The sequence below is a fragment of the Falco naumanni genome, chromosome 4, assembly GCF_017639655.2.
Source record: "Falco naumanni isolate bFalNau1 chromosome 4, bFalNau1.pat, whole genome shotgun sequence".
NCBI lineage: Eukaryota > Metazoa > Chordata > Aves > Falconiformes > Falconidae > Falco > Falco naumanni.
The window spans coordinates 106,197,474-106,209,302 of record NC_054057.1 but is presented as its reverse complement, the minus strand read 5'-3'; the positions used below and the strand labels follow the sequence as shown (position 1 = coordinate 106,209,302).

Genomic DNA, 11,829 nt, shown 5'->3' with positions numbered 1-11,829 from the left:
AGAGAGAGAAAGAGTCAGCAGCCCGTCATGAGTGTCCGATGGTTGTTGCTAAGGAGTGCGGCTTAGAGGAGTCTGTAGCGAGCTTACAAGAGCTGATGAGAAACTGACTGAACAATAAAGCTTTTCCAGTTGTCCTGTCCTGTTTGCACAGTGGAAGCCCAGACCTGAGTTTTTATTTCACCTAAGCAGAAGCGAGCCCACAAGCCGTTTAATCATCTTCCATTAACAGTTAAGCTCTAGATTCTTGGCCTTACTGAGTAAAAAGATAGATGGGGTTTGCATGATGCATGCACTGAGGGTGTTCTTCCTAATGGCAACATCTGAGCGAAAGGGGGATGCCATCAAGAATTTTTGGAGACTACATACTTGTTTAAAGTAATAATATCTTAAAAAGAAAAAGGTTTTGAATCAAACCACTCTGAAATCAGAAGTTTGCACAACTCCTCACAAATCAAGAGCTCCCCAGCCAGAAGGTCCCTTCTTTCCCTGCACATGAACACTGGTGGTCTTGGTTTCACTGGACGCTTGCACAGTGCAGGCTTGGAAGAATCTCCCTGGCAGGGCTGCTGAAGTGAAGTCTCTGAACTTTCTTGATGCTCTGCTTCAAGCCTGCTTCCCCAGGTAAACTGCCCAACAGCTGGAAACCTGGTGTTTCCAGACCCACTCAGCTATTTTTCCCAGACAAATGGGATCTCAGGTCACCTACTCAGTGGGATCTTGGTAATTTGGACATTGTCCACAAGGAAACCTGAAGCTGCACTTTGGACTCTGCAAAAGTTCAGATCCCAAACACCTTCATGTCAGCAACTTCAGTTGCATTGGAAATGTACCAACCGACTCCAGTGACACTACTTGCAGATACAGCTTGAGATCACACCAGGAAAAAAACTAGAGTAAAAAGGAAGGGAGGATGCTTAGGAGAGTCTTGCAGCTGTGAGGCATCGAGTACTTGTTGTTGTGTAACAGGAAAACTCTCCAGTGCCATGAAGAGCACAAAGATGCTGTTTATATTCGCTGCCTAGTTTCAGCTAGCTATTTTGTACTAAATTTCCCTGCTGGTCCAGCTGCATTGCGATAGCAGGTGTCTGCTAACATCAATCACATGTTATTGCATTTTTCCCTTCCACCTTCAGGTGTAAGAGACACAATGCATCACTGTACAATAGGAGAGGAAGAAGATGCTGCCTAATTTCCCATAGGATGCAATATTTATCCTGTAAGTGCGGATTAACTGAATATCTTGCTAGTTTTGTGTCAAGGCTTGTAAGAAGTGGTGACTAATCCTAGCTAGTGGGGATTAACAATGTTTGCTGTGGGAAATGTGCCAGACTTTTCAGTTATATCATGTCTTACAAACAGACTGCAATAATTCTACATGGATACAACTGTGTTCTTGCCACAGCACAGGGATAACAGGGTACATCCTTTCTATTTTTAATGCCACGGGCTAGAGAGCAAGCCCCAGCAAGAACATCCCATGCACAGGCAGCGGTACCAGAGCCTGTTGTTCTCTTAGAGCAGGGCAAAAGGAGAAGGATCAAGTGTGCAGCCAGGAAGTCCTGAAGTTACTCCTTAAGAAGCCACAGTTGCGTGTGCATCACCCGTGCTACCCTCACAGATCAACACACGCACACTCACACACCTTCCAGAAGGAGGGAGCACCAGAAGACCATGCACAGCAGCCTTGAGAAGTGGTGCTGAAGACTCAGGTTCCAAGCAGCACACAAGGCCACTTTCACAGTTGTGGAAGATCACACGACTAGGGTCTTTGTCATCCTTAAAGAAAAAAGCAAAAAGAGCTAAAAACTAGCTAAAGGAAGGGGGTGACCACTCCAGCTGGTGTAAAAACCATCTGCTCAGTTTAGACTAAGTTACAAGGACACAACTGAAAGCAAATGCAGTATCACAGCTCATTAGTTGACTACTTAGATGCTAGGCTTCCTATGGGATCCAACATCTACTGCAGCTGCAAAGCCAATCACTTGTGTTTAAGCCCCCATTTTCAAGGCTGTGCCCTTTAAAGGAACCTGGTCTTGGACTGAGCTGCTGACCCATAAGACAGCTACCGATGGCCCTCTCTGTATGAGGACTTCGCTCGAAACCAGCTAGTTCAAGTTAAGGACAATCGATGTGAGCAGGACAGCTGGGGTGCTGGTCACCTTGGAGAGGAGGCACTGAAAGCACAGAGGGGGAGACCAGGATGGTAACTGTGGCGAGCAGCACTGCTGCAGACCTGCAAGAGCTTTCTGATGTTGTTCCGCTCACTTTTTACGGTCAGCCACAACACCTGGGCAAATATAACTGGTATGTACTAAGCAATCCCAGAGGCCCCTGCAAGAAACCTTTCCTACATGTCCTTTTCCAAGCAGCTGCACACAGTAGCTAGAGTTGCAGAACATCACAATTACAGGCGGGTTTGGCTGCCTCGCTTGCGAGGTGCAGTACCCAGTACCACAACCCCAACAGCTTCTGCATTCTTTGCCCTGCTCTTGACCTGTGTACAGTTAAATTCACTATGCTAGTAGCTAGAGGGCAACAAAACACTGACAGGACATGGCCTACAACAGAAATCCAGGTGCCAAAATACTATTTTTTCTGGCCTCTGCTTCTGCCCAAAGCAGCCTCTTTCCCTGCAGGCACCATCCTGGCTAAAGGAGAGCTGCTGAAGGGAAACTGCAAGTGCTGCAGCAAACCAAGAGCTCCAGTTGGCAAGCACAAGCATCCCGCTAGGTTCTTACCCAGAAACCCTTTGCCATGCAACTGTGTTGTGCAGAGGTGCAGCTCGCTCAGCTTTTCATTTCACTGCCACAGCATAATGGGGAGACACAAGACTCAGAGTACAGGAAAGAGGTCTGTGACATGGTACTCAAAGTAGGTTGGAGTAATCCTGCCCATCTTGCCGACTCCGGCTCATTTCCACATACCCATAGCCAGACCAAGGGCTTGACTCAACATCAGTTGGGAGCTTCCATTTGGTTTCAAAGACCTCTGGATCAAAACCAAGCCAAAATAAATACATAAACAAAACAAACCACAGAGGCTTAGCTTGTAAGTACTGCTCTCCCGCTCGCTGACCCAACAGAGTCCAATACCCAGGAACCAAACCACTTTTCTTCTGAGTGTAACTCTTCTGCATTCAGACACACCCAGGGGAGCTTTACACACCATACAAGACAAAACTCCCTTTCTGTGCTCCTCCTGGAGCTCTCTTAACGAGCTACATATTAACTTTGATTTCTCCCACATGTATCAGTAATTATTACTACTTAACAGTACTCCAAGATGCTTGGGAGTAACAGTAGCGCAGAAGTAATTAGAGGAAAAGGAACATCTACTTATGAGTAAGGTATGTGCAGTTGAACAGAGTATTTTGCAATGGCACGACTGCCCAGTGACAGCTGTCCCAGCACACCAGAGATGGGCTAGGCATTTTTCAGATTGGTCCCTGGTGACTGCACCCACCTCCACAAGAAGCTCGGCTAGAAAGGCAGAAAAAAAACATCACAAAATGGCCCCCAGTCCATTCACGAGGCCACTCTGTGACAGAGGAGACTTCTAAATCCAGATTCTGCATCTAAACAGGGGGGGGGGGGGGTTGAACATGGGTCTTGTGCCTCACCTAGCAGTGCTCTCACCAGCTAACTACAGAGAAGAGCACCACCACACACTGGTTTTCTGAATATTTCCATATGAAATATTGAATTTCTGGTTTATTCGTTTAGCTGTAGTTATTTGCCCGACACAAACAAAAGCTGCAAGCAGCTTAAGACTGGTTGAAAACGCACTTTGGGAAAAAAAACAAGCTTGAAGCAGTATGAATGGCAAAGGTGAGTTTAGGCTTTACACGTGTTTCTTCTGGCTACTGTTCATCCCTGGGTCTCTGCTGGCTGATGCAAATGTAGCCAGACACCATCATCCCCATTTTGCATTCAAGAGAACAGGGAGACAGGGAAGGGAAAGGCAGGATGTCTGCAGGCAGAGCTGCTGCTTGCTCCACTGAGCTACATTCAAACAAAAGGTTGACCTGGTGAGGTTTCATTGCTCATGTATGGACATCTTGCTATCAGCAAAGACAAGTTTCTCCTGTTTGTAAATGCTTATTTAAGTAACAAAGTTAAACATTTCCATTTATTTCTCATTCCCGCATTCCTACAATCATACAAGTCCTCCTTGTGATTTTCAGGTAGCTCTGAAATTTGCTGGGAACTACAGGAAGCCTCTCTCTTTTCAACAGGCAGGTCTCCAACGTCACGTAAGCCAAAACCAGAAGTGAAGCATGATGCGGAGCAAGGCTCAAGCTGCTACATTCCCCAAGCCTACCAACTTGGGGTCCCCATTTGCTTGGCTGCACGTAGCAGCAGGGCTGGGCAAGAAAGCAGAAGCTCGAGGTGACACTAAGTCAGGAGCAGTTGCAGGGAGGTGGACAGGAAGGACAAGGAGACCAGAGGTGGCTAGGCTGGGGTAGGGAGGAAGGTGGTTACAGTGAAACCTACTCCAAAAACATCGGGCTTTTCTGCTTCAGATCACTCAGTAAAACGTGGAACAGGAAACCTACTGCCAACCTCAAAGAAAGCTTTGGTCATCTCCAGGCTGCTGCAAAAAGAGCTGCTCCCACAGCATTTGGAAGTCCTGTCTCCACCTGTCCACTCCTGCCTTCCTTGTACTGAACATTATGTTTAATGAATCATGCACCAACCTCCCTCCTTGATTTATTTGCTAAAAAGAGATTTGTGTGGGGTGGCAATTAAAGAGGTAGAATGTGATATTCATCAGTTTGTGTGCCGCTGAACCTGACCACATCCTGGTGCAGCAACTCCTCACAGGTGTTCAGATACTGTGGTAATACGTGTTTGTACAAAAAACACAACACAACAATTTCAACACCACCCAGCGAAGGGGAACTTGCTGTTCTGTGCCACAGAGATGGGCTCCACAGCTGTGCCCAGGAGGCCGACAGGAAAAGCAGTCGTGTTTTAATTTTCCTAAAACAGGCTTTAATGACTAAACTCATTAATCCTATTGCCAGGCACTGTTTCCAACCTGCTGTGGGACAGAGCCCATCCACGGCATGGGCATTAAGCTGTACATCTGAGGGTCTCAAGCCCAGATGCCTTCAAAATGGGTAAGCATCAGGAGCTGGACAGAAGTCTCACACCATTCCAGCAAGCTATGCATGGCTAGTGAAGGCCACACACACAGATGAGTCAGCTGCCCATTCTCTTTTCTCTGCAACTTTGCCTTCCTCCCAAAGTACCACATTGGCAGGCACAAAGTTAGAAGAGGACATGGGAGCCACCAACACAACTCTCCCTAACCGCAGGAAGCCTTACAGCAAAGCTTTGCCTCTACTAGTGCCCACAGAGCACCTGTCCCAGGACTCTTCTGCTCCATACCTAGACACTTCCCCAGCCTCACAGGGAGCTGAACACCTGTAACAGAAGCGTCGATACCTATGCATGCCATAAAGGGGGAGCAGGAGACACAAATTATGCTGCCCACACATAGCCTAGGCCCCTGCGTTGCTAAAGCAACTTCTGCCTGAACCTTGCACCAGACTGGCTTTTACTTCTGGCCCTCCATCAGGATGGCTCACAAATTTGCCCCAGTCATACCGCCTTCCAGAGGTCTACTCTGACCTCCAGGAGAGGCATGCCTGCCCTCACCTCCACTAGGTAACCCATCCTTCCTACCCATTTCCCACAGTATTTAATATTTGATGACACATTGGGGTGATCCTTACAAGCAGCCCCATCCACTCACCACGACAGTCTGCAAACCTTTTGCCCAGTTCTTGCATTCTGGTGCACTCCTAACAGCACAGAAACAGCTACCGTGATCACCACGCATCTTCACCAGACTTGCAAGCAACAAGTGACTTACGCAGTCTCTGGCAAAGGTCAGGCTTTTGTGGATCTGAATTAAAAACTTCCCCTTGGGACTCCGCTGGACTTGACAAAACGCGCAGTTATTACACCATCAAAGGCAAGAGGTGGGTTCCTCAGAGAAAGGGGAAGAAAGAATATGGGCTGGGCAGTTCCATTCCCTACAGGTTTTTCATCAACCTTCAGAGATTTCAGTCAAATGCAGGATTGTAATCTAAATATCGCAGTGGATAACATATTACAGATCTAAACTGTACACACCAGGTACCCTAGTACGCATAATATATAAAAATAATTAAAATAATTTTATACTAAACCCCACACTCTCCTAAAACTAAGTAAAAAGGAATATACCCACATTCTTTGTTTAGCTCACTTCCTTATGTATTTTCTTTTTTTAATATATATAAATTTACATATTTTATTTTACACGGTGATAGGAAAGTTGTGAAACACAAATACTTTCTCTTTTTACTCTTCATCATTACGTACAATGTTGACTGCTCCCACTCACAAAGATTAGAAATATTTTGTAAACAGCAAATGCACTTAGCAGTGCAGATTTTTTTCCAAGGCTTTCTCAGTTCTGCTGACGTAAAACCTCACATTGATCTATTAAAATCACTCTTTTGTTTAAGTACCTTCTAAAAGGCCATATACCTTTTCATGGCAATGACCGTGGTCTTTAACCTGTACTTTTCGCTATCATTACAAAACTACAAAACCCAGACCTACTCACACCACATTTCTGACCAAGTTACAGTTCCGTTTGAGAATATTCAATTTGTGATGACCCAAACATACTGGAAAACATTCCCTAAACCTTGGCTTCTTTTCTCGTTTTCCAGGCTTGATGCTCTAATTATTCTGGAAGCTCTTGTTCAGGGAGATAAGAGCTGTATAATTTGTGAACCTTCCTAACGGCTTGGTTTCACACTTGCCTTTCTAGAATTTAGATGAACATTTTACCTATGTCAGATATCATTTAAAAGTCTAGTCCTGTGCAGTATAAACGTTATCTAAAAGTATTTTTATAAAAGCCCTGTATGAAATGCTTGAGTCTCAGGTCCTCAATAACTTATCTAAGCACTGATTTGGAAAATGTTCTAGTACAGGACTTCACTGCTGCTTCTATTCAGCCACAGCCATCACCACTGGAGTGTTCAGCTTCTTAGGCAAGAACTAAATGCCTTTGTTTGGCACTAAATGGTTAACAACTGACATGGTATTTTTAAGTTAACTATGTCAATTATTATGTCAATATTTCAATTTTTCCACTGGCTTAGGAGTTCAGTGTTGCTTTAGTTGCTTTTCAGCTCTAATGTTCTAATTCCTCTTGTGCAACACCCCCCCACACATTTTCCCATGTTCAGCTGTTTAATAAACCATTTCCACTTGTACTGCACGTGCAATCTATGCCAGAAACATTAACTGTAGATTTTATAGCTGTTACTTAGCTAGTATAAATATTATCACCCAGTCTTAATAACCAAAATTTTGCAATATACCTTTACAGTGTCAATGATCACACAATTTAAAATATTAACCAGTTGCTGTTGGCATAGCATCTTCTCATTTGAAGAAAGATTTAACAGATTTTCTTGAACTACAGATGCTTTGGAGAAATTAGCCTTTGATTAAAAAAACCTAGACTCTCTGGACAACTGGACTGCTTCTTAATTACAACAAAGAACAGGTGGTTCCTCTCCACTAAGACTACTAAGAATGTAGGTGCTTCCTTCAGCACTGCTTTGATAAGCAGATGGCATGTGGTCATTTCTTCAACGTGGAGCATGTAGTAGTTGGACATGGGGCAGGTCCACTGCAAATACTGCCTTCCTGTCCATCCCCACGGCAGAAATGATTCAGAGGAAACAGGTTGGCCCTGACTCCTGTCCTGTGCTAGGAAGTGGCACCTAGAGAGTAGTGGATGCCAGGAATAGGATTCATTGTATTGGAGATGACGCTTCTTCATTGCATTACCACAGTGAAAAGATATAAGATGGTGCTGGCCCTGTCACACCTTTCCCTAATAGTTTGCCTCCCTTCCTTCATTCAGATTGAGTTTTGGGCCCCTCACTCCAAGACAGACACTGAAGTGCTGGAGTGCATCCATAGAGCAATGAAGATGGTGAAGGGTCTAGAGAACAAGTCCTATGCAGAGCAGCTGATGGAACGAGGGTTGTTCAGCCTGGAAAAAAAGAAGCTCAAGAGACACCTTATCGCTCTCTACAGCTACCTGAAAGGAGCTGGTATATAGTGAGGTGCCCGCCAGTCTCCCAGGTAACAAGCAGTAAGACAAGAGGAAATGGCCTCATGTTGCACCAGAGGAGGTTTAAACAGGACATTAGGACATTTTTTTCACTGAAAGGGTTGTCAGGCATTGGAAGAGGCTGCTCAGGGAAGTGGTTGAGTCACCATCCCTGGAGGGATTGAAAAGACCTGTAGCTGTGGCGGTCAGAGACACGACTGTCCCTGCAGGGTGGGCTTGGCAGTGTTAGCTTAATGGTTGCACTTGATCTTAAGGGCCTTTTCCAACCTAAATGATTCTATTCTTTCTAAGAAAAGGTTTTCTTACTGTGGTTTTCTTCAGTATTTTAATACCACTTGAAAAAGCCGAGGATGGGATGAATGTCCCTCCTCCTCTTTGTCGGACACTTGCTCCGTGCTTTGGACTGCCTTCTCCTTTATCTAGTGGACGCCTCCTCCTCCATACTTGCAGCTGTTCTTTGTGTTTACACCACTGCTCAGATTAAACACCTTGCATCGTGTTTCCTTAACAGACACCATCCCAGTGAAATGACAACAAGCAGCATGAGGACGTTTCTGCACATGTCAGAGGTGGCCAGCTGAAAAAGTGCCTGAACAGAGCACTGGGGTGCCCAACGCCGCCACTGTCCCCGCTCCTCGCTGCAGACCCCCCTGGATGCAGCTGGACACGGCACGGTCCCCTCATTGCCCACAGCCCTTCAACAGCTTCGTTGCCTTTGGGGCCCTGCAGTCCCGCCAGCGGCGGCTCTGCCAGTGAAAAGCAGCAAGAGAAGTTGCTCTTCAGCAACTGCTCCTCCGGCTGCTCCTTTCTGCCAGGCCACCGTTTTCAAACGTCACCGTGACGTCGCATTGTGATGTCACCACTATGCAGCACGGGCATCACAATGCCGTGCCGGAATATCTGCTGGGACCCACAGCCAGCCAGTGCCAGTTGGCCTTTGCTTGCTGACTGGCAGGACCGAGGCCTGGCTCTCCACGGTGGTGGCCACCGAGGCAAGCTTGGCACAAAAGCAATGGAGCGGGAGGTGTCTGCTCAAGTAACACCATCCCTGCCTGCTCCAGAGGAGCTGGGGCAGTGGGCAGACATGACTTGTGCTGGCCCTCCAGGACAGGGGGAAAGTGCCCCCCGGGACGCTGCCATGCAAGTGGTAGGGGAGGAGTGGCACGTCCAAGCGGGGGGTGACGGACATGACACCAAACAAGTCCCTCCTGCTTCCAGCAAGAGCGTGGGCCAAGGCAGTGGGCTCCTGTCGCTCCGCTTTCCACAGAAGCTTTGGATGATGGTGGAAAGTGACCAGTTTCGGTCCATTTGGTGGAGCAAGGGAGGAAAATACGTGGCCATCAACGAGAAGCTCTTCAAAGAGGAGGTGCTGGGCGGGGGAGGACCTCTGCAGGTTTACACCAGGCAGAGCATGAAGAGCTTCCTTCGCCAGATGAACTATCACGGATTCATCAAAATGCAAGGGGATGGCGAAAGATCTGCCTCCCTGCCTGAGTTCCTGGCAGAAGAAGCAGCAGCTTCTGCTCACAGCAAGGTAGAGCCATCGCTCCGCACATCCTCTAACGCTCACAGGGGTCTTGGGGGAGGGACGGACCTTCGCATCGCATAAGGCCTCGCAATAGAGGGGGCGGGGAGGGCAGCGAGCGGTCCGGTTTTAGTTTCCTCCTCGGGGCGTTTTCAGGAAGGTTTGAGTTAGTCTTTCTGACTAGTAGAAACGTGGATAAAATACAGTTTGGTTATACCTGCTTAGTTTGAACCCGTTACACGGAAAGACAGGCTCCGTGTAACCTCATTGCTCTGAATGTCTTTGCTACGTGTCTTGCTGCACCAAACGTGAAACCTTCCTGCCGAATGCCAAGAGGATACACTTAAGGACCCCAGTGTTACCTCCCTGCTCGTGCCCACCCTGGAGTTGCTGAACAGTCATGGTATTTGGCTTTTGAAAGCACTTCTTATGCTTTTGAAAAGCCTACGCTGCTCTTGCTGCCAGGGGTGGCGGTGACTGAACAGAACGTTTCATGTAACCTTTCGGCCTCAGCTTGAGGTTTCAGCCGTCCCCGAGAGTCCCTTCCAATACCCATGTTTGTCTTGTGCAATTCAGAGTCTGGGTTCTCGTAGCTTGGGCTTTTCCAGGCTTGGGATGGCGGCAACTGACTCTTCTCCTTTGCTTCTTCTAGGTCCTCTACTACTATAACCCCCTCTTTAACAGAGGGCATCCCCACCTGCTGGAAAAGTGCCGGAGGAGGGCTGGCCTCAAGCGGAAAGCCCTGGAGATGGATGAGGAGCAGCCCTGCAGAAGACCAGGTGGCCAGCCTGCAGGGGACATGCCAGCGTCCACCAAGCGATGGGCTGAAGCACCTCCCAGCCTCGGTGCCACCTGTCCACCTCCACCGGCAGCTGCTCCCGCACTTCCAGAGCCAGCGGGAGCAGCGGGCAGCAAGAACTTCAGCCCTGTGGCCCCCTCCTCCCCACCACCACTCTCAGCTCTGCCAGAGTCCCCAGCGCCACTCTGCAGACAAAGCCCTCCACTCCCCCACTGCCCCACCTGCACCTGCCACCTCAGGACTGCAGACGCCATCGGACCCCAGCGCGGCACAATCTAAAGAGACAGAAAGAGTCAGCAGCCCGTCATGAGTGTCCGATGGTTGTTGCTAAGGAGTGCGGCTTAGAGGAGTCTGTAGCGAGCTTACAAGAGCTGATGAGAAAACTGATTGAACAATAAAGCTTTTCCAGTTGTCCTGTCCTACTTGCACAGTGGAAGCCCAGACCTGAGTTTTTATTTCACCTAAGCAGAAGCGAGCCCACAAGCCGTTTAATCATCTTCCATTAACAGTTAAGCTCTAGATTCTTGGCCTTACTGAGTAAAAAGATAGATGGTGTTTGCATGATGCATGCACTGAGGGTGTTCTTCCTAATGGCAACATCTGAGCGAAAGGGGGATGCCATCAAAAATTGTGGAGACTACATCTTTAAGGAATAAGATTTAAACAATCACCCTGGTTATTTAAGGGCATTTTTTCATGTGTCTGTATCAAAACCATGTATCATTGCCCTTTTTAAGGTGACACCCTTCAGAGAAAGCAAGGGGATTACTCAGAGGCAGGTCCTGACCAGTACAGCAGTGTATAAGCAAGCCAAGGGGATGAAGGGAGAGTCATAGGGTTGGTTTTTAATGAGAAATCATCCTTTTGGTAGTCTTAGGAACAAAGACCATAAGCCACAGCTTGCAACCATCTGACTCCAGGCTATGACTTGCCCTTCCCAGAGCACAACAGGACTGAGCAGGGATCCTGCAGGAGAACCTGAGCTCTTCAGGAAATGGTGTCTGACTCAACAGTGAGGCAGCATGCAAGGACAGCATTAGGGCATTGCACTATTTTAGGGACTAAGTCCTGGATGTGATTTAACATGTACAGCCCAAACTAGAGTCACCACCAAAGAGTTCGTAGCTGCTCTTGGGAAAAGGCCTATTCCCAATGATTTGATGACAGGCAAATAGCTACTGTTTATTCTTCCAGAACTTAGTCACTTTGGATGTTTAAGCAAGAAGTAAGTGTTCGTCACTTCCTGACCTGATAAACCAGGTGATACTGCTCTTGAATGGTTTGTCAGCAGTGCCTTAGAGAACACCACTTCAACAGGGAGCTTGCGTGTGTATCATTTCTTCAGTGACCA

At 47.4% G+C, this 11,829-nt stretch overlaps 1 protein-coding gene across 1 annotated transcript; it reads left to right on the top strand.

Annotated features, from left to right (window-relative positions):
• Positions 1 to 8,647: 8,647 nt before the first annotated feature.
• LOC121086599 (heat shock transcription factor, X-linked-like) lies at positions 8,648 to 10,788 on the top strand. Its single transcript, XM_040590512.1, has 3 exons — positions 8,648 to 9,688; positions 10,332 to 10,458; positions 10,718 to 10,788. The coding sequence occupies exons 1-3, from the start codon at positions 9,008 to 9,010 to the stop codon at positions 10,786 to 10,788; spliced, it is 879 nt and encodes a 292-aa protein (XP_040446446.1). The 5' UTR covers positions 8,648 to 9,007.
• The last annotated feature ends 1,041 nt before the right edge of the window (positions 10,789 to 11,829 follow it).

Coding starts and splice junctions, on each gene's coding strand:
- LOC121086599 (XM_040590512.1), top strand. CDS start 9,008: ATGTCACCACTATGCAGCACGGGCATCACAATGCCGTGCCGGAATATC. Junction 9,689..10,331: donor CAGCTTCTGCTCACAGCAAG/GTAGAGCCATCG, acceptor TGCTTCTTCTAG/GTCCTCTACTACTATAACCC. Junction 10,459..10,717: donor GCAGCCCTGCAGAAGACCAG/GTGGCCAGCCTG, acceptor CTGCCACCTCAG/GACTGCAGACGCCATCGGAC.